We start from the raw sequence: 23,690 nt of genomic DNA, 5'->3' as shown, positions 1-23,690 counted from the left end.
TGTAATCTATATGTGAAATAAGCATCTAATGTAACCTCTTTCCAACCAAAAAATCATAGGTGAAAAATTTTAATGAGGATGGAATACTTACATTATTCATGTTCACTAACTGTATCTCTAATTGCTGCACTTTATGAATTTTTCTTTGCTAGTGTCTTTCATTCCTTATCTTCTTAAAAAAAAAAAAAAAAAATCATTATCAAACCAAAAAATGGCAGCTATAGATTATTTTTTTTTCTGAAATATTTAATTCCCTTTACAAAATTTATGACTATAATCTTATTTTTATTGTCCATCTTCTCAGCTGATACTTAGTATTTTCTCAGTCTTGAATTACTTTGAATTTACTTAAAATGTTTACAATCTTATTTCAACACTAAAACCCTTTGTTGTTTGAAGTGTTGATTTAATGGGTCCTTCAGCTTGATTCTGGAGTTTTTATATTCTAGAAGATATTAATTATTTTCTTAAAGAGATTTCACTCAGGTATTTTTTTGGTTTACATTTCTGTCTAATATTTCCCTCTGAACAAATTGTAGTTGTGATTTTCCAAAGCACAGATGATCTCAAACTTTTTGAACATGAAGATTCAATGAAGACTTTGGTTTCTATTTGACATTAGTTTCTTGAGGTCAAAAATTATGTTCTCAAAACCCTCCTCTGGTTGCTATTTTATCTACAAGTAAATTAAAGTACCAGTGTTTCTTCCTGTCAAGTCCACCAAGCACATAATTTTCATCTGTCTGGCAAGTTACCTATAGTAGAAGGATTCTCAAACTAGGAAGGGCAAGGCATAACCCGTATCGAATTCTTGGAAAATTTGACTAGGTACACTGCAAGGTGAAAAAGGTAGAAGTGTAGCTAATTTCTCAGCATCAGCTTTGAACAGTTGAGTGCTTGTTGCAATCTTCTTGATTACTAACACTCCCTTGTTTCTCCTTAGGCTAAAGAAACTATCTGAACTCTATACTTGCACACCTAATTTGAGCATTGGAGCACTCTACTAGTACTGTATTGGGTGTTATAGGGAAAAGAACCAATATCCTTTATGTTTTGGATGGGGGTTCTGCCAGAAAAAAAAAAGAAAAAAAAAAAAAAAAAAAAAGCTGATGTGACTAATTTGCCCAACTTCAAGTGAATCTTTTAGGAACCCTAGTGGAAGGATTTATGTTCTTCAGAATAAAACTGAGATGATCTTGCCTTAATGTTTCTTAGTGATTAGTATAGCTGGCCCCACTCAGCTTGCTGTTCTCTATGGATGTTGCAAGCAAATTCTTACCTCTGCTATCTATTCTTCATGGGCTGTGAGCACACGACTCGATGCTGCAGTTTCTACCAAGCTGCAGAATGCATCTGAAAATTAAGCACTGCAAAATTGAGTCAGAGCTGATGATGCTCCAAGTATGTTCACATTTCTCTATTATTACTATGTCTATTTTAAAAATATGTATATACTGACATAAACAAATACACTGTTTAGGAGTACTTTCTGCTTCCTTATATCATATATATAGAGATGTGCTCATAACCACTGGACATATGTCAGCCATTGCTTGACTTTTTCGTCTGTCACGGTGAGGTCCAAACTACAATCCCATGCTGTTTTGTTTACAAGATGGCCATTGACAAGGTTTTGAAATTCTAATACTGGTTTACTACTGACTCTATAAAACATAAAGCTTCTGAGATGGATCCCTAAAACATTGCTGTCTTTATTCCTTTTGTGCATTACAGAGAGATGCTAAAAACTAGTTTATTTTACTCATTAAAAGGCAGTGTTCTGAAAACAAACAAAACAAACAAACAAAAAAACAAACCACCTTTTCCTCCTCTACCTTCTGACCTCTGTTTTCTCAGGCATGGAATCAAATGCATCCAGGCTCATGTGGTTTCAAGTTATCTATCATGCTAAAGCAGGTAGCAATGTATTTGATATAGTTTATTGGAGTTTGAAATTAAAAGCAGCTTTAAAAAATGCATCTTCTATTTTTAGTAAATCAAACTGATAGTGAGCAATCCCTTGTGATACTATTTATGACCTCACTGCTGATACAGAGCTAGCAGATGCCAGCTGAAAAACAAATATTTTTGTTTTTTACAGGTGCAGCTGAGTATGGCTCTGAAGCAACTTTATGTCCTCAACAAACAGAAAACATATCTTCTATCAGTGACTTCTCTACAATTCAAAATTAAATATACTGTCTCACATTTCTGAATAGATCATAAGGGAAAAGCAATTTTCAAAAGCTGACATGCAGCTTGGCAGTACTGAAAAAGACAATAGTTCACTTGCATAGTACATACAGGCAATGGTTTGGGATTAGAAGTAAAATCACAATTTACTGTCAAATAATGTCTCAGTATCTCCATTGATTATGCTAATGACTATAGCTTATTTAAATATCAGAATGAAAGTCAAATCATTCTGAGAGATGGACTCTTTAACAACTGGCTGTAAGACATAATATTAACAGGAAAGATTGTGAAGATGGAAAAGGAAGCAAGGACATGCTCATATCTTAATTTTCTTCAAAAGGTGAACCGTATTCATACACTACCACTGATTCCCCAAGGACTAATGGGTTGAACATGCTTGAAGCCTGACTCATTACTTCTTAAGCTGCCAACAGAGAAATCAAGTAAATAAATCCTCTACATTAATACATAGTAAAATAAAAGAATAAGTAAAATTGACTGGAATGTCAGGTCTTGACCCTGAAAACCATAATACATTTTTATATACATAGGCATTTTCATTTCAGTAGAAGTATGCACATATAAGTGACTGCAGAACCACCTCTCAGACATACACAATCAGAAAAACCTCTGGCTCCATGTGATCCATCACTTTCACAGGTAGGATGCAGGCTTGTGGATGAATAAACAGGTTATTTTAGCAACCAATGATCTGGGAGCCTATGTCTTATTTTAAAATCTGAATGATAAGCATAAGATAACAGGATGTAGATCGCATATCTGTAGACTATATCTGATTTTTATTTTTATTTTTATTTTTTGCCAAGTTGCGTAATGCTTGGGAACTTAAAATGACAAGACTAAGATTCTGCTGAAAAAACTAATGTAATGAAAAATCAGTATCTGAGATTTCAAAGTACAAAATCAAATAGAAGAAAAATATTTATAAGAATAGGTCACACAAAAGCTGAAAATCTAAAATTAAATATTTAATTAGAACTCTGATTTTGCTTTCAAGGTAGGTGGCATTGCACAGGCTATATTACAATCTTTTATAGTACTTTTTTTTTTTCCAAAGAGAATACTGTTTATTTTTAACAGGCCACTTTAATATTAATACATGTGTAATAGGATCAGAACTGAAAATCAGCTAAAGATGGTAAATTTTACATTATTGGGAAAATTACATTATTTTTTTTTGTATTGTAAAAACATTTATTTTTAACAATTTACCTACATTAATCAAAAAAGTACAGCATATTTAATAATTTTACAAATTCTTCATAAAAAATATATCTCTGTACAAAAAGGTCTTTTGCACCTACTTCATGTCACAGCAGCATGTAGTGAAATGGCAGAATGAAATACTGGGAATGAAAATTAGATTGACTTGATCATAATGCCGGCGTTCTTCCCAAATTCCCCCACCCTCACCCTCCCACCTGTTCTTTCTTTTTTTTTTTTTATTTTTTTTATTTTTTTTAATAACAGCTTTTATTTGTTTACAAAATATTTTACACAAGAAAAAAAATTATTGCAGCTAGCCTGGAGAAAGGCAAGATGTGTGATACAAGCAGCAGTTTTTAACAGCTTTGAAGCACATAACCTGTTTTTAAAAAAAATATATAGCATGTCTTATTAGCCCATAATAATGATATGGTCAACACTGGGGGAAAAGTCTTCTGCATATATCTCAGAAAGCAGTTTTCCTGGCTGCCATTACCTGGCCACTGTACAATGTTTTAAGAGTCTTATTCTGATGAAGCACCATACACAGCCCTCTGTAAAATAACTTCAGGAGAAAGAGATCCAGCCTGAACAGAAGACTCAAACATATGGAGAAGAAGAGGTATTTGAGGGATGTGGATAGATCTGATAGAACTCTGACATCTTTCCTTTACTTGGGTTCAAGTATGAAACATCTGTTTATGCAATACTCCAAACAAACATCTCAGGACAGTTTGTCAGTGTGCTCCAATTCTGAGTGTCTCATTTCAAAGAACACTCACTCATGAAAAACAATCCTCATATAACCTCCTCAAAATGAACCAAAGGATAAAGAATGCACAGAATCTGGTCTGTTTAAGAAAACACATCAAATAATTTAACAATTCTGTTTCTGCAACCTTTCCTCCAAAGCATACCTCAGTAGTCATAGTTAAATGGATCATTACACAGAAACCATCAATAGTAACTACATCAATAGTAGCTACATAGCTTAGAATCCTGCACTTGTTTCCAATATTCCTTTTTTTTTTTTTTTTTTTTTTTTTCTTTCTGCTATTGTCACTGCAGAAAGACTTCCAAAACAGTAATGATAATTTTGAACACCTGTCAAAAATGTTAATCACACAACAGCTTCCCTCCCTGGCTCACTGTTTTTAAGGAAGCTTTTCATTGGCAGAGCAACTTCCTATATGTAGAGGAGGATCAGGGCAACAACTTTGTTATGATGACTTTCTTCTTTCTCAGAAAATGTGAAGGGCTCTGAGAAGTTACAGATAAATGAAATTTACTACACAAAAACCTCAGAAACAAACAAAAAACAAAGCCAAAAGCTACTAAAAAATGAACAAGAAACTGACTGAAAAGGATTATTTATTAAATTTTCTTCAGAAAATTTTCTTGCTCATATGAAGAATATAACGGCTGGAGGCCCTGCAATACTGCATTATATTGCTGGTATTTTTCATCTAACAGATGTTAGTTGTTAAACTGACCAAGGGTTACTTCTGAAATTTTCTTTCTGTTCTGCACCATTAACTGAAAAATCTGTCATTGGACTTATATCTCCTTTTTGTTTAGTGTGTAACTGACAGACCCACACACATATGGAGTTCAGAAATCTTTTTCTCCAATTTTGTATAGCAACTGGACATTGTTGCTACAGTTTCATTTTGAGAAAGCTTGAGAAAAAGAAACTCAAACCTGAATTTTATAGAAAAACAAAACAAACCTTTCTTGTTTCTGAGCTCAATGTGTATGAATAAAATCAATTTTTACTTCACCATTTCCTGTAATTTCTTGATTTTAAAACTTAATTAATCTACCCATTGTCATATTTTTGTTTTGTTTTGTTTTCATTCAGTAAAACCTCGAATTCTAGGCAAATGTTAATTATTTACTCAACCATTCATAGTTACAAATGTCAAACTTTCAAACTGTGTAAGTAAAAAAGCAATAAGCAGTGTGTTTAAAAATACTGAAAACAAACAAACAAACAAACAAAAAAACAACAGAAAGTGAAGATAGTTGAATATTTCTCTTTGTTCAAAGTAGAAACTGAATGACAACTTGTTATAGACAATTTGCACTGGGTTTACATATGCTACTATAATGTGTTTTAGTTTTATGTAACATCAGAAAATGATGTCATATTACAAGAAAAAAATGGAAAAAAATGCAAAAGGGAAGACTGTATTATGAGCACAGGCTCACAGGCTTTATGAGCTATCTAAAATAAATTACTATTCACATTTGTACATGGCAAGCAGCAATAGCTGCTAACCCCCCTGCTGTTAAATAGAATGATACTGACAATAGTGATTGATGACTGATTTCAGAGGAAAACAATCTGGCAATGAAAATTTCTTTGAAACGGGCTCTTGTTCTGGCTGAAAGTCTCCATTGACTTCTAATCATGTTTAGAAAGAAATTTAGTCAAAATTTGACAAAAGATATATTGTCCTCTCTCGCACAAGATTTTAACTGATGCTAAGCATAGGGCTCATAATTTAATATTCCAAGTAAATTTATTGTGGAATGCTTTGCTTGGCAAAGAGTGAGTGAATGTCTATATACAATGGAAGTGTGTAGAAACCCTGTATATTTTTACCAGTATCTTACTTAGTCATCCAGAACACTCTAGTGCAAAAAAATTGTGCATTAACATTTTGCAATATAACAGCTGATTGGGAAATTGGCAAACCACCCTATGTATGAGATACACTGTAAGTTTTTTTACTTTTAGCAAGATTTCAATGGTAAAGCATTTTCAGGTGTATGCAACCTTGAGGAAGGTTGTCTTCTCCTTCAAGAGAGCTTTATTTCTTCAAATATTCCTGTACTTGGGGATAATCTGTGGTGCTTTCATTTGTCACAGTACTCAAGTGCCCAGAAGAATGAATTGAAAGGCATCCAGCCACATACAAATATGAAAGTCTGAGGCATTAAATATGACTAATTGGCATGTCTTGGCAGTCTTCCTTAAAGTGTGCCTTGATTTGAAGCAGATGCAGCCAGGCATTTTAATCCAACTTCAGATGAAAAAATATTCTTTGTCTGATCCCCAGAAGACTGACACATTTTTACCAGAAAATTTAGCTGCATGTAGGCTGACAGAAGATGTTAAAGATTACAGCAGCAAAGCCAAGAGAAGAAGGGAAACTGGTATATGGCACCAAAGGAATTACTGCTTGTCCATCAGAGGTATGGCTATGAATCAGTCATATCGGGCACTGAAGGCTATACCACTGTACAAACTGTGTTCAGAGTCGTATCAAACCTCACAGCCTTTGCCTCTGTGGGTTTTAAGTTTGTGTCATACATAGGATTTTCAAATGAAGCCTGTCCATTGCTGTTTTCATGTCCAGCATATCCATTGTACTGTACTTTTGGTCTTGTTCTGGAAAAAAAGGCAGGAAATGGACATTAGTAAACATTACAAATAAAAATTCTACAAATATCACAAGTTTTATGTTCAAAGTTCCTGTCTACACAAGCTGCATAACTGTCTAACGCAGATAAACGGAAATCCATAAAGGATGTTGCAGGGACTTAAAAAGTAAGAGAAATCTGTCTGAAAGTTGCTTTTACAACATGAAAAGAAGAACACAAATTCTTAATTGGCAAATCGATACTACAAAGCATGAAAACAATACAGGCATAATAGAGGTATAAATATTCCCTATGTAAAATCTGTCAAAATTATGACAACTTTATAGCCTGTTGTTAGTGGCCAAATTGGCAGCCAAAACTAAAGTAATGCACAGCAAAAGTACAAACAAAATACTTTGAAAACTAATAATATTTATAACACGTTATGTCAGTAGTAACAATTATGATATTTTCTGATGACATTTTCATTTTTAGATTGCTATACTCTGGCCATAAAAGAATTCTTGCATTGAGTGGAAACACTTATTCCAGCTTTACTAAATTAACAGCTTACCAAATTACAAATATATGTAATGGTCTTTCCAAAGTATAGGTTTTAATTTGAAAAGTTCAATGGCATCTTTAATTGATAAATTTAATTATATCACAGTCAATGCATACTAATTAACTTTCCTAGAGATATGGGATTTTATCCACACTCATTTTTACAGTATACCTAGGAACATATAAATATTATTATTGTACTGATATAGATCAATACAAACTGTCAATTTGAAAGACTTGAATAGAGTAGATGACTAGGTGTACCTAGGGACACGTGAATGAACAGCTCCTAATTCAATTCTTTTCAATTGCATCATGGGTTTTAGATTAGATAAACGCTCACAGACTTTACTGACTTAGATGTTTTCTAGCAGAGATAGTGGGAGCAGTTTAGTAATTTGCTGTTATCAGCAGTTTATTACCATTCCAGAACAGGTGTAACGGGTCTCCGGAACAGTACTAAATGTACTGTCAGTGCAAAGTCAGCCAGCATAGCCTCAATTAAGCAGCTCTGCACTGTGAGTTTCTAGAAAATGGTACACTGTTAGCAGTAGAAATCTTCAGATAAGGGTCAGTAATTTCAGTTATTCCAGATAAATCTGCCACTGCATGCCTGTATACCTCCATAAATACTTCCTACAATAAACAGTACTAGACACCTTGACAGAGATTTTATATGTCCAGGCATATGTAATCAGATTGACCAAATCCTAGCTAACATTTTCAGAAATTTTGCCACTTGTAGATCAAAGGATACAATGTATTATCTTTCAGGAACCATTCTTGTATTCTGGCTATTACTTTACCACCATGTAGAACATATCAAAATTTCAGGGTTGTTCACATTTTTATGTGAAGTTGTGTTAGAATATATTAAGCCAATAATTAAATGAAAAATAAAACAGAATTTTGCAGACTTCCTGGTATATTCAGTAAAATTATATAATAAAATTAATATTATACTGTATTTTGCAACTTTAAGTCTCTCAGCACCTAAAAGTATTTAAAGAAATAAATAAAGGAGGTCCAGTATAGAATTTTATACTTTCCCTCAGCCATTGAAATAGGGCCAGAAAGTCTGTGAAGGAGAGCAAAATATAGATGCTTAAAAAATGTCAAACAATTTAGCAAAGAATTTCATGGTAAAAATTCAAAAGAGGGTTGCTGAAAAATCAAACTTTTATGAAATTATTCTGTTTTGAATAGCAGATAGGGAAAACTGTCACTGGAAAGACGTCAGTAACAGAAAATGACAACTTACAAATAATTCTTATGCATGCAATTATACCTTTTTCTGAATGTTTTTATTTAAGAAGTAACAGAACATGTTCAGAAATCTTAACATCTAAGTGTAAATAATTAATTATATTTTGATTTTATTTAGAAAGACTGAGATGCCATTTTCTGTCCTGATGCACTCTCTGTCTGCCAGATAGAAGGTATTAAAACTATGAAAAAAAAAAAAAAAAAAAAAAGCTTTAACATCACTGGTTCTAATTAGATGTTATTAATCTGGTACAGCAGGAGTATCTGTTTAAAAAAAAAAAAAAAAAGTGTACCTATTTGTCACAGTACAGTCCTATTACATTTCATTTAGAGTTTCTCTCCTCTTTCTAAGAGCAATGTGACAGCAATGTTCCCTTTAGGTTCCATCTCTTTACCCTATCTGAAAGCCTGTTTCTTCATGCTGCTAAATAAGCTTCCCCCATTTCAAAGTTGGAGCTATCTGAGCATGCAGATCTGTAGGCACCAGAAAAGCATCTTCCAATGACTTGTTCTGTAGCACAATTCATAGCTTTTCCTGAGCAGTATTTTCAACAAAAGACTGGATTTCATTTCCTGACATGCATCATTTTAAATGGAGCTCACAAATTCAAGCCTCGCTGCAACTTTTTCTTCACAAATCATCTAATGTTGAGGTTGGTAGACAGTCAAGTCTATCACAGGCCAGTGGTGGACTTTATTTTGTCTGTATGTTTTCTTACAATCACAAAATACTCCTGCTATCGTGATTATAGAACAAAGGTTTAAGAGTGTGTTACTAAAATCAGCATTTCTGTTTAACACCATTTTACAAACTGCAAATAACATAAAGCAGTGAATATTGTAACTCAATAGGAAATACAAGAGTTGTCCCAGAAAGCTCTAAACAAGTAATACCTAGAATGAACAAATATTCAAAAAATACATAGATATCAGCTTTTAAATTAAATTTTAGACAAAATGATTGAATTTATTCTATTATCTACTGACATGTAAAAGTTTCTTACAAGCTGAAGTGATGCCAATTCTAGTAGTATCTGCTAGCTTATCCAGCACGTAAGACTACGTAAGTAGTCTCATTTTGGGCTGTTCCCTTAGGGATCTTATAAATTCTTCAGCTTGTATAATTAATACTCATACACATGTTGAAAGAAGTAGCATATATTCAATTTAATAAAGTGTTAAAATGAAAGAGTATAACACGTGACCTGAGATTTCAATTAGATAGCCTAACAAACCAAGGTTTATAGGTCTTTGTTCCTTAACACAGTGACTTATTTTTCTAATTGTTCACCATTAATAACTGCTCTGCACTGAACCCCTTTGTAGGAATGCTTTAAAATGTTTGTCTTTCTAGAGCAAAGATACTCTGGAAAGCTTTAGTGTTGTGTTCTTTATTCACTTATGCTTATCAAAATTAAAACAAATAGTGTATTAAGGTAGAAAATAAATTAGATTTACAATACCTGTGTTTGTAGAGGTAAAATGCAAACCCTGATAATATTAGAGCAAAGAAAGGGACAAGGATGGCAGCTGCAACAGAACTGCTGTTTGTACCATAGTAGTGATTTGAAAGGTCTGTGTCTGCACTTAAGGGACCTGAAATGAAACAAAAACGGGCAGAAATAAAAATTCCAGGCCATCTACCTCACAGTTATCTTTTTTATTCTATTTTTGTCTATATCTGTTGAATGAAAGAAATTGTTTTGATAATATCATTCTATTTAAAAACATGAAGTAAACAGCATGCAGTATCATAGCACAGATCTTGTTAATACCACTTAATAATGTGTCATTAAAAACTATCAAAATGCTTTGAAAACAGTATTCAGTAGGTAAAATAATCCTTATTTCAGTTAAATATCATAATTATGAAATGTACCTGTCAAGAGTCACTAGCTGAATAAAATTAAGCCCTACACCTTCTACTATAAAAGATTAACACTGTAAAAATTATTCTATGGCTGCACCTTTAATATTCAGCTTAGAAATGACAAGCAATGAGTGACTATACCAAACATGAAAAAGGATGGGAGAACTGAGGTAACACAGTGCTTTTTGCTAGGTTCAATACACTCTTGTGCCTGTGCACCTCTGTGCATGTTCTTGCTGCTTCACAATTTTCTTTAAGGGTTTAGAGCTTCCAGCGGCTGCTTTTGCACTGGAATAAAATTCATGTGCAGAGAATGCAAAGGCAGTCGCCTGTGGCATGGCCTCTTTGGGTTCCTGTTGTGGACAAGCAGATAAACAGGACTGAAAGGCATTTTTTGGAACCCACTTTTCCATCAGGATAGAGAGACTTTTTCAGATTTGTTAAATAGGTCCCCAACAGACAACTACAATTGTGAAGGTTGAAAAGTAATTTTACAATTAAAGCAGAGTCAATTTCTTCTCACCATAACAAACTTACAGCTCTTCAGTGGAATAAGTTTAAGCCATACTGAGATGTTATTCAAAGAGATTAGACCAGAGCCAAGGTAAATTACTGTACAGACAAGGCTGGGACAGATATCTGGATTTGCTCTTCTGTGAGCAAATTGTTGGTGATGCTAGTAGAGTAGAATAGGAAACACCAGTGCCCAGAAATGCTCTTACCCAACAGTATGCACTGTCTCAAACACCATGATTCCCTCATTGATGGCAGCAGCAGCATCAGTCTTTTTAGGATTCTGGCCCAGATCAGCCACATAGCAGACACACAGCCACTGTGCTGCTTCTAACATTCTACTGTCATAGCTAAGTAAGATGACAATCTAAGAAAGAAACAAGCAATTCTCCTATAATTTCTTGTGGTTCAAGCTCAATTGGAAAGAAGAATGAGCTAAGGTTTTGTTCCATTAGATATTTTTAAAACTTAGATATTTCATCTGCTAATATTCTAATACATTCTGCACAATTAAACTTAAAAAAAATATGAAATCTAGAAGTAATCAAGTTCCCCTTGAAATTAAAGCATCCTCCCTAGGAATTTCAGAATCATCAGTTTTGATCACTAAACATGAAAAAAATTAATATTTTTCACTGCCTTCTGTTACGTTCTCAAAGCTATCATCATGTTGCATGTAGTAGTCATACTTTAATGTATAAGTAGCTGTAAAAATTGAAAATATCTAATCAGAATTCAACTAAAAGAAAACAGTTTGAAATTCATTATAAGTAATTGTATGTATGTACATAGTCTGTATGAACAGACTATGGGATTGTTTAAAAATATATACTTTTTTAAATTGAACATTTAAAACTAGACTAATTTAGATAATTTAAGTAAATGTGTTTGATAACACATTATAACACTTATATTGGAAGTACCTGAATTTTCAATATTTCCACAGTTTATGAAGTACTGCATTTAAAATAACCAATCCTGAAACTTTTAAATAAAATTTGCAACCTTTAATTGGCATTGGCAGTGTTGATCAGATCATGTGGTGTGTTTTTCATTATGGAAACTTTGTTCCAATTCTGGAGAATTTAAATTTTATTCATGTACAATACTTGGTCTCATGTACTTATTACAATAATTTTCACAGTTATTTGTGATTAAACATATCCTGATGTGAACTTTGTATTTCTCCTGACAGTGTTATTGTGATAAGAAATGGGAAGGCCTATTGTAATGCTCTAATTTAGGTACTGATTGCTACCACAGCTAAAACTAGAAACATATATTGCTTTGCTTACAGCCAAGAGAAAATTAATGCAGAAAATAGTTGAGTTTTCTTTTAATTAAGAAGACATACTTTGTCACCAGGAAACATTATTCAATCAAGAGATATTCTGTAAGATTATAAATGTCTTTTAATCATTTCACAGAATGACAGGAGTTTCTTTAGCCTCCTAAAAACAGCAGCAGTCAGGTAAAGTTCAGATTTTGATATCATACAATGAAGTCCTTACCATGCAAGCTGTTACTCATTTATGTGTACTAGAAAAAAATATTTTTGTAAGAAAATACTCATTACGATCCTTTACTTATTGTTATTTAGAACTTTCAAATGCTTTTTCTGTGTAACCCTCAGCTACAGGTTTCTGCTGTCTGCCATCACTACAACATGGCTTTGATCACTACAACATGGCTCACTAACTAAGAAAACAGCTCTTGAAGTGTGAGTGTGACAGCTAAAGCCATGCAAGATAAGAAAAGTAGAATTACAATTAGAAGAGCTATATCTGAGACAAAGATGGCTAGCAGCTCAAGGATTAAAGAGAATAAAATGCTGACATGGAAAGCAACTCACTGCCCTTGAGGGTAAACTTGTTCCAAGGAGAAACAGAGACTGTCTTCACCTAGCTGATAACTGTTGAACAGCAGACTTCTTTGGTACTTTGTTGGGTGTGAGGAGCATATTAATATATAGTTTCATAGTTAATTAGTCTTAGCTATTTTTTTGTGCATTTGCTAATGTATAACTGTTATGTATTCTCAAATTCTGAGTATCCTGTTTAGATGTAGAGTCTTATTGTGAATTTTGAAAGTTGTGCAAAGTGATATGGAAAGGAAGGGTAACACCTTTATAGAGTGAAATTTCAAATCCACATCTTCTCTAATGATGTTCAATGATCATAGACCATTTTCAAGAAATGAAATTCACACCCATTGATCTAATATATTACAGATAAATTAATTATTCATATTGCATATTACTTGTCAACATTTGTTAGCTCAATCTAAACAAGCTAAAAAGTACTTGGAAGAAACTTTGAAATGACATGGATGAAGGGACTGAGTGCTCCCTTAGTAATGCAGATGATACCAAGTTAGGTGGGGCTGCTGATCTGCTAGGAAAGCTTTGCAGAGGGAGCTGGATAGGCTGGATCTATGGGCCACATCCAATTCCATGACATTCTACAGGGCTATCTGCTGGGTCTTGCACTTGGGTCACAACAACCCCATGCAGCTTTATGGGCTTGGTAAAGAGTGGCTGGAAAGCCGCCTGGCAGAAAAAGACCCATGGGTACTGGTTGATAGCTGGTTGAATATGAGCCAGCAGTGTGCTCAGGTGATCAAGAGGGCCAACAGCATCCTGGCCTACATCTAAAACAGTGTGGCCATCACAACTAGGGAAGAAATTGTTCCCTTTCTACATAGCGCTGGTAAGACTTGAATGCTGTATTCAGTTTGGGGCCTCTCATTACAAAAAAGATATTGAGTTGCTTGAGTGTGTGCAGAGAAGAGCAACAAAGCTGGTGAAGGGACTAGAAGACAAGACTTGTGAGGAGCACTGATGGAACGGGGGTTGTTTAGTCTGGAAAAGAGGAGGCTGAGGGAAGACTTCATTGCTCTCTAACAGTACCTGAAAGGAGGTTGTAGTAAGGAGGATGTTGTTCTCTTTTCTCATGTGGCAATTGATAGGACGTGAGGCAATGGTCTCAAGTTGTGCCAGAGGAAGTTTACACTGGATATTATTAAGAATTTCTTTCTGGAGAAGGGTGATCAGAGCAAAGGTAGAGTCCCTATTCCCTACGTATTTAAGAGATGTGTGGATGTGGCACTAAGGAACATGGTTTAGTGATGAGACTCAGTAGGTCAGGTTGATGGTTGAAATTGATGATCCTGAAGGTCTTTTACAACCTAGACAATTCTAAGATTCTATGATAATCCTAATTGGAATGAACAAGGCCAAGATTTTAGAACATCAATCTTCTAGAACTCTAGAGGTGACGCACAGGCACTTGGCAGTTACAGAAGCAGAAACCAGCAGCAGTCTTTATAGGCCAGGATTTTAGAACATAAAAAATCAAATAAAAAGCCCACCATATTGATGTTTTATTTGGCAAAACAGGTTAAGTCATTTAATGTTGGAACTTAGGCATTTTAAGCAGGCTCAGATATAGTTCTAGTTCTGTTGGTAGACTGATAACAGAAATATCTTTGCCTTTTAGGTTATTCTCTAAAGCTACAAGCAAATAGAATTGCTTCTGAAAGAGGATAAACAGTACTTAGAAACTAAAGTTCTTTCAATTTTCATGTCATAAAGTTCTAAGACTGAGCCTATCCACTGAGCCTAGTCTTCCTCTAGTATTGTGTGATAAGGAAACCTTCATCAAACACATTGGACTTTCACATTCAACCAAGTATTTCTTGGCAAATGCTGTTCTTTTAAGTATGCTTTCAGGTGACAAATTTCATATTATATTATTTATGCAACAGTGCCTGCATATTTTATGCATACTTATGGCTTAGTGTAAAGGCAGCAAATAGTTTAACTTCCGGAAGAAATTGAAATATTATAAGTCTTCAGCTGGAGAACAGATGAGATCATTACCTCAGCAGAATATTCATGAACATAATAAATTAAAAACAAAACAAAACCAAACCAAACACACACACACACCACACACCAAAAAAAAAAAAAAAAAAAAAAAAAAAGTTATCATTGAATTTGAGAGCTTATGGACAAATGTTACGACCTTTACTGACCTGAAATTTGCTGTTTTGTTTTAGCTATTGGTTTTTCAGTGTAGAACCTATAGACAATCAGTGCCTATTTAATTAGCACATAAAGAAATCCATTATCCTTTAATGGAGAGTATCTGCAATTACAGAAATCTCACTTCTGAGATGTCAAAGATGAAAAGAATCCCTCAGCATAGGAATACATGTAACAGTAACACTACAGCTCCTTACTAGCCTTTGGAAAATACAAACTGAGCTCTCATATTACAACTCTCAGCAGTGATACATTTTCTACCATCACAGAATACAGCTATCAGAGAATACTGTAACTGCTGAATTGTCATTCTGCTTGTTCTTCCTTTATCTCCATGATTTCAATGCTAAAACAAATGGCTCCAAACTTTTCTTAGGTAGCTGGAGAAGTAGTGATATCTTTTCTGGCCAGGGTCAAGTAAAAAGAAAAAGAAAAAACAAAACAAAATCCAACAACCCATATCCCCACTGTTTTGAGATAGAAAAAAAAAATCAGTCATAGAGTATCAAAGCCTATTAAATAAGATGCATGCTTGAGCAAATCTTGGTGCTCTATTTTTACAGTGTGCTTGTTAAAATCAGAAAGAAAAAGCAGCTTAGACATTATGATGATAAGGATTATACCAAAACACAGGCAGACAGATAATCTGTCACACATAAGAGTTTACTCTTAAGACTGAAATAATATTCAGCTTCAAAAACTGGCAGTTCTTAGGCTGAGAAACTGAAGAGTAAGATCTTTTCCCCTTGTGATTAAACGTATATATAGCACTTTAAGAGGTGGCCAACATGAGCAAATCCTTAGGGTAACTGATATCACAGCAGTTAATAGAGTGTAGAAATACAAGGGAGTTTTGGCAGAACTGTAAAAGGCATTGGGTACAGTACCAATGAAGTTAATGGAACTGAGGCAATTTATAAAATGTAGATACTCTCTGCTATTGACATACTAGCTGGGCTGTCTCTCCATGCAAGCCCAGTACTTTGCTGTGTATATACTACGCTGTAAACATCATATTCCAGGATCAGGAAATGCAAATGTCCATGTCTGGTATTTTTCAAAACTATTTAATAAGCAAATATTTCATGAGTAAATACTTAAGTAGCTTTTATGACAAAATTATTTTTTAAGTAAAAATAACTAGTTTATCAGCAGCTGCTGGAGTAGTGTTTGAATATATACCTCAGTCATACATTTCATATTTTTGACGGTGAAGTGGAATTCTGTCTAAATACATACATATTCTGAAAAGTACCCCCACCAGAAATAAGCAGTTTCCTAATGAATGTTAAAATCAGTGTCAAATCTTCCCTTTTAATTTCCTTTGTGATTCTGATTGCAATTTATACATTTGAGCAGAAAAAGGCTTTGCATTGTGTGACATGCATTATTTTTTTTTTATTATATAAAGTGTACACAGAAAAGGAATCAGTTGCAATGGCTCTTTAGGAACATTCTGTATTCATTTCATTAGGTAGCTATGCTACAAAAGATGAGATAGTAACATATTAAGCAGAATGAACTTGGTATTTGAACTGCAGATTTAAAATATGCACTGTATATTTTATAATAGCAATGGCATGAAATAAACATGCTTGCTTCAGCTAGAAAGCTGATGGGAGTCATTTGTTGAACTGGCTCTTGCAAAACCCCCAAATATATATCCTAAAGCTCTATGAATGCATTTACCTTGTCTTTGGAGCATAAATTTTCCAAAGTCTTTTCCATGTATGTCACCTTGATAGGTGAAAACACCTCTTTCAAGCCCTGATGACACCTAGAGTAGGTTGAGGAAGAAGAAAACATAAAATTTATTTCTGATATAAATAAATAAGAATACTTAACCCTTTTTTTCTGATTTAGTTATATGAAGTTTTTACAGATATATTTTTTTCACTTCCTTAGTGATTATGTTTATAGAACATTAATCATTGAAAGTTTGCATCACTGTTACAATTTTAAAATAACACTTGGAATGACTTTAAAACATCTGATGTAAATGCTGGGTTTGAACATTCTTTAATTGATATTTACAGATTTTGTTAAATGTACAGATGAAGCTGTCAGTCTTTAAAATATTTCCCATAGACAGCATCCTGAGGCACAAAAGAAAACCGCAAAGAGGAAAATAACTCTTTTTCTTCAAGATTAAATCACAACTCTAAGAATCAACGTTTAAGAAATATTGAGACAATAAAAAAAAATCCTTCAGGTGAAAATTCTAAGTCAAATAAAATAGTCTGTTAAGGTACTACATATTTACTCTTCTTTATGCTGAAAAATTATTGTGTAAATAGTTTTCCTGAGATTGACTGAATATGTGCCAAACCTATACTACTTCTCAATATAGGAAAACAGCTGCTATTTCTAATGCAATATTGTTCATTCTCACTTTCTGTGAAGAACTTCCCTTATGTATCCCTTCTTAAGGTGAGAGTTCTTTTAACTTTTAATTTTTCTGACAGTGAACTATTTAACAAACAAATAAAGGTAAAATTCCCACTCACGTATAACTATACAAGGCAAAAACATAGCATAATATGCTGATTCACTCCACTTTCCACTTAGTAAGCTAAAAATGCTAATGGGAGTGTGGGAGATAGAAGATTATATACATAATTCGGAAAAGAAAAATAATGTGGTTTCTACACTGACACCTACTGTGCTGTATTCAATATTTATAATACAAAAAATGTTTAGAGTTATATAGGAAATCACAAATTACTTTAAAATTTAAACTCAGCAAGATATAGTAATCTGGTTACTTACATAACCATCTAGTGCCCAGTTGTCATTTTCAAACTTGCTTACAAAAATATCACTTTGTCCTTTAATCTGAAAAATTTTCAATAGCAAATGGGCTTCTTCTTTCTTGTAAACACCTATTAATATAAACGACACATGCCTTTTAAACAATTTTTGAACTATTTTATTCAAATATCATTTCAAAGCCAAGTACATTGCTTTAGAAGTAAAATATTTTGTAAAGAACATGTAAGAACATAATTTTAAAACTTGGATAAAATAAGAGTTTACATTGCTGTAATAACAGGATCTAATTTCATTTATCTTTTGCCCTTTGTCCATACTATAATTGGTAACAAAATGCAAAGATGTTTTTATACTGTTAGATTTTATACATAAATGACCATGAATATCTGTCTTTTCATGCACTATTTCAGTAATTCTGAATACACAGAGAATTACTTCCCTGCTAAGATAAAATTGTCAGTTAGAACTGGAAAAATTTGGATTTTACTGACAACACAACGTTATATTACTCCAGTAAATAACAGTGCTTAAGTGAAAGAAAATCTGCTGTAAGGTAGCCATGTCAAATATAACTATGATCAGAGACTAGATCAGAACATCACGGTGTCAGATTTGAAGAAAGGAATATACAATGTTGATTAAAAGGTATGCATAATTTACTACATACTATTGTATGTCATGCCATTATCAAGACCATATTTTAAAGCAGATATTGTTTAAAGCAGATCATTGTTGAATAATGGATCTTTTCAGTGTTACAGTTCTTAAAATGCTACATACACTTTGCATATCACAGAATCACCTGTGAGTTTAAAAGGTCAATGCTACCCACCAGTCTGAGATTAATAAAAACAAACAAAAAATGAACAAACAAAAAACAACCAATGTAAATGTAATGGAAATGAAATGAATAGGAATGAAATTGAAATGTAATGGGAAAAATAGGTGGGTAACTACATAAAAATAACTGAAATACATGGTAAAGTGACTGTTAGCACCTTCCCTTTTGGAAAATAAGCAGAAAAAGGTTTTTTAGTGAAAACAAAGTTTTTTGCTTCCTGTTCAAGAGAAAATAAAACAAAACTGATCAAGAGAAAAACAAACAAATGAAAAAAGGACAGATTTTATAACATTGAATTCTGAGCCTACCTGATAGTTTGAGTTGTATGTTGGATGCTTCAGTGAATGTAGCATTTACTTTGCTGCTTGTAGTATTGAACCAATCAACAGTCAGAGTAGCAGGCTGTCTTTTTCCTAAATATTCATAAAACCCTTTCCACAGTGAATTTATAAAAAATACATCTGAAGGAACTAAAGTGGAAGAATAGAGAAGAGAAGAGAAGAGAAGAGAAGAGAAGAGAAGAGAAGAGAAGAGAAGAGAAGAGAAGAGAAGAGAAGAGAAGAGAAGAGAAGAGAAGAGAAGAGAAGAGAAGAGAAGAGAAGAGAAGAGAAGAGAAGAGAAGAGAAGAGAAGAGAAGAGAAGAGAAGAGAAGAGAAGAGAAGAGAAGAGAAGAGAAGAGAAGAGAAGAGAAGAGAAGAGAAGAGAAGAGAAGAGAAGAGAAGAGAAGAGAAGAGAAGAGAAGAGAAGAGAAGAGAAGAGAAGAGAAGAGAAGAGAAGAAAATTACAACAAAGTAGCAATCTTTCTAGACACTTACATTCTTCAGTTTCTCTGTCACAGCATCATTCTGCTATTCTAAGGAGGTATTACAGTAAAAAATTAACAATTGTTAGAACAATATATCTAATGATCTTTCAACACAATTGCCTATCCTATATCATACCTGTCCATCACAATATGTTTTTAAATAACCTCACACTTCATAGCTTGAGTGCTTCAGTCAATGTCCCAAAGACTATGAAAAATGATGGACTCTACCCTTAAAGACCCGTAGCTTTAGGATATGATGAAGAAGGGGGAAGAATATTTTCAAGTCAGGGATTCCTGGAAGGAGACACTCTTAGGCCACTCTACTTGTTTCATGAACAAAACAGCGCTGTGTATAACATTCTACTGTTTTCACTGAATTCCAGATACAGCTTAGCACAAGTTTTTATCTGTCTTTTCTCCACACCTTTTCTCCATGCATTATTGCTTAAATTTCAATTGGGATCTCACAATACTTAAAGATAATATATTTCCTGAGAACATATTAATTTTGTAAAGTATCTTGTAGACTCTTTTTTTTTTTTTTTTCCTAGATATTTCTCATTGCTTTCCTACAATAGTTACTTACAGTAAATTTGAAATCTGATATTTAAAAAATGTTAAAATTATTTTTATTGGTCTTTTATTTGCTGTTAATTAAAATGTATCTGAATTTATCCCTGTGAAGGTGAACATCTAGTATTACTTGTTACAGTTCTGACAGGTTAGTACCTGTTATAAGACTGTTATAAAGGAGCTGACACCACACTTCTGTTTCCACATTTAACATCTTCAATGTCTAGTATCTTTGACTATTTTAACTGCCCATAATAGGTGTTAATCTTTGTCCCATAGAAGCTGCTGAGGCATCTTAGTGGCTCTGACTCAATTCTGTCCAGCCCTTACAATGTCCGCCTTTCCCACACAATATAGAAATGTAGAATTAGTAAAATTAACTTTGTGGTTATTATATGAACTCTACACCAACTGCAGATTATCCTCCAAACATAAGGAATGGGAAAATCCATAGCTACTAATTAAAACAGCTTCCTAACAATTTTTGCAAAGGCTATACAAAGCGGTGAGAACCATAGGAATCATACACAATATTATAGTTGCTAAATACATACATGGGTATTGTGAGAACTCATTATTTGCAATTTATATTCTATTACAATTTACAGTACTGTTAAAATGGTATTACTATTTCTTATAAAAACTATAACTAGAAAAAATAGTAATTTAATAAACAATATCATTTCTATTCAGACATCTGAAGATTGAAAATGACAACATTAATTTATTCTGTTACAAAAATTGTAGTTGACAAATAGTAGTTTCATCCCATAAAATATAGATAGCAATAAATAAAATTCTACCAAAACACAAGATAACAAGGTAAAGAAAATGCTCCAAAATACAGTATTCTATACTTAACAGAATTCACAATTTTAAAAGACATAATAACAGTGCAGACTTGTTTTTTTAAAAAAATAGTTTAAAAAAAATATATTTAAAAAAAATGCTTTTGTTAATTACTGACTTTTATTACACAGATTCAATTCTCTAATCACCATTATTTGTATGATCAATTAATTATTTATCAAAATTGGTCATAAGGGACATGATATGGTGTGAACTAACACTGATGCTCTGCATAGTGAATGTATTTGACTTGGTCTATAATTTAATTTGGCATTGAACTTCAAAACCTATGTGGTATCAGATTAATGCATACCTTAGCAGTGTGGTGATGAGAATCCTATAATAAATTAAGATGGTATATTAATTATAATGAATGCACATTACCCCCTGAATTGCTGCAAGTCTACAGAAGTGATGTATTTGAAAAGAACTCATTTCAGATTTCACCTGACACGCTCACTAATAATATCACTAGGAAGGTTAATTATTAGCAGAAATACCTTTTTATCCCTTCTATTCTATAGAGTCCTTCCATGAATTGCTGTGACTGTTAAGCATTCATCTTGTTTTCCCTGACATTTGCTAAAATTCAGAATATACAGTTGCAAGCTAATTTATTTGGTAAAAAATCTGCTTATAGTTAAATTGGTAAAAAACAATAGGTCTCTTCTTCTAAAAATGACTGAACATGAAAAGATCTACAAAAAGGAATTATCAGAGGTATTTCAATATTTTTTCAATATTTTGTCAGTGGCAGGAGGACAAAGTTGACTGCACACATATGGCCCATACCATTTGGGAAAACCTGACTTAGAATACCTATGAAATGAAGGTCAAGAAAAATGTAAAAGACAGAACTTTGAATCCAACCCTTAAAATTGTAGTCTATGCTCATAAGGCTCTCCATTATAGCAATCTCTCTGATATAAAACTCCTTCAAATCTACTTCTTATACATGCTTTATGCTTTTGGCTTGACAATTTTTTTTGTGCGGTTCACAGAATTAGTATTGTAGAAACTATTAAAATTTTGTTTTGGAAATAAATTCATAGAGTAGGTTTAACATGGTACTTATCATGAGTGACTTCAACATTTATATTCCTTTGAAATTAGTTATAAAATACCTAAGTTAAATACTGGTAATAGTTTTATCATCCATAGCAACCTAAGGTGTGAATCAGTTTAATTTATTTAAATCTAAAACTCTTCTTGTATACAAACCTGGAGTTTTAGTTATTGTTTCATTAACTTCTCTGACTCCTTTACCTACAAGTAAAAAGACAAATTATCATTTTCATGAACATATTTGATATTTTTTAATAGAATGTTAAAACAATGCCTGATTGTTGCAATTATCCCTTATCCAATAAAGTTATATTTAAAACAGAAATAACTGAAGTCTTGAATACTTTACATGTTCAAACCTTTACACTTAAATGAAAGCCATCAGAAAATAATTTAGGAAAACAACATTTTTAGTGTGAAAAGTTGTCTGGTTAGCCAATTATTTTATACACTTAGGCCTATAATTTTATATCAGTGCTATAAAAGAGAGCCTTATAGGGGGGACAAATACTGTATATAATTACTCATAATATATTAAATATAATTAAAACTGTGTTAATAAAGGTTGATACATTTATGACACAAACCAGCAAAAGCCAGATAGCTAGATTAAAATGACAGTATCAGATATCATGGGAAAGAATCACAACTGGTATATTTTTCTGTACTTCTAGTGCACTCCGCAGAGTTAAATTCTTTGATGGCACCTAAGGTTCTGGCCTCATATTGTTGGTCATTTAAAAAAACAACTCGTGTCTAGTAGTAGATTCTGTCTTGCATGGTTTGTGTTTGGTTTGGTTTGTTGTTTTCTTTTTTTTTGTATGTTTTTTCTTTAGTAGCAGAAATTCAATGATTAGACTGATTAAGTGCTAAAATAGCATAAAAATGTGAGGTACATAAAAAATCATACCTAAAGACTGCATGCGAAGAAAAATTGTATTAGTTTATAGAAACCTTTTCTGCATTTTCTTAAAAAATCAACAAAAAACATCTATCTTTTATCTCACTGTATTAATTATATATTACCCCTGAAAAATCATCCTTTATGGATCTACAGTAAGATAATTTTTTATGGGTAGATCATACTTCTCAATGTTGAAACAAAGAAAGTTTAACCATACCTTTAAGAAAAATAAAATACTGTTCAGCCCTCAAATCTATTTAGAGTTCTTTGACACGTTAGAATTAAATGTGTTGCTTGCATCTTTCCCATGTATCTGATTGTTTTTTACTTTGCTCATATTCTAAATGTTTATTGTTGTTGTTGTTTGTTTGTTTGTTTATTTCTATGTATTGGGTATGTATAGCCATGTTTATTCACATGTAAAGGCCAAATTTAGCCCTCACAATTACATACTTAGAGTTATTTTAGCAAAACAATATGAAATTTATATGGCTGTAAATAAAAGTGAAACCTGGTGCAAAGATTTTTTTTAATTTTAAAATATGTTGTTCATTTCTATTTTAGAAGTTTCTCTTAGACAAAAATCACACCTGAATGAATCTAAAAGTCAACTCCTGTGAAATACTTTTCACAGAAAATCATGCATTAAACACTGAACACATTGAAATACTCTTTAAAACTATGCCAAAAAGATTAGGAAGAATACAGTTAAAAGTAATACTTTATATTATTTTTTTTTGTTTGCTTTTAAGGAATAAACTTATGTATGTGTGCCTGTGCATTTACATACATATACTCCTATGTCTTCCTCCATGAGCTCCAGATGCT

The 23,690-nt window shown here is 32.8% G+C and overlaps 1 protein-coding gene across 4 annotated transcripts in view; it reads right to left on the bottom strand.

Annotated features, from left to right (window-relative positions):
* Positions 1-5,434: 5,434 nt before the first annotated feature.
* Positions 5,435-23,690, bottom strand: part of CSMD1 (CUB and Sushi multiple domains 1) — a 1,186,669-nt gene continuing 1,168,413 nt past the window's right edge. For 2 of the 4 annotated variants that reach the window (XM_032184761.1, XM_032184765.1), the window contains 6 exons: positions 22,115-22,159; positions 18,972-19,133; positions 17,820-17,932; positions 16,740-16,827; positions 10,086-10,218; positions 5,435-6,820 (listed from right to left, as the gene is read on the bottom strand). In XM_032184761.1, the coding sequence (XP_032040652.1) occupies positions 6,661-6,820; positions 10,086-10,218; positions 16,740-16,827; positions 17,820-17,932; positions 18,972-19,133; positions 22,115-22,159 (701 nt within the window). In that variant the 3' untranslated portion in view covers positions 5,435-6,660. The remainder of the gene's footprint in view (positions 6,821-10,085; positions 10,219-16,739; positions 16,828-17,819; positions 17,933-18,971; positions 19,134-22,114; positions 22,160-23,690) is intronic. The other 2 variants (XM_032184762.1, XM_032184764.1) reach the window with 2 other exon arrangements.

The sequence above is a fragment of the Aythya fuligula genome, chromosome 3, assembly GCF_009819795.1.
Source record: "Aythya fuligula isolate bAytFul2 chromosome 3, bAytFul2.pri, whole genome shotgun sequence".
NCBI lineage: Eukaryota > Metazoa > Chordata > Aves > Anseriformes > Anatidae > Aythya > Aythya fuligula.
Note: the sequence above shows the minus strand (reverse complement) of the source record. Positions and strands in the feature narration are given on the sequence as shown.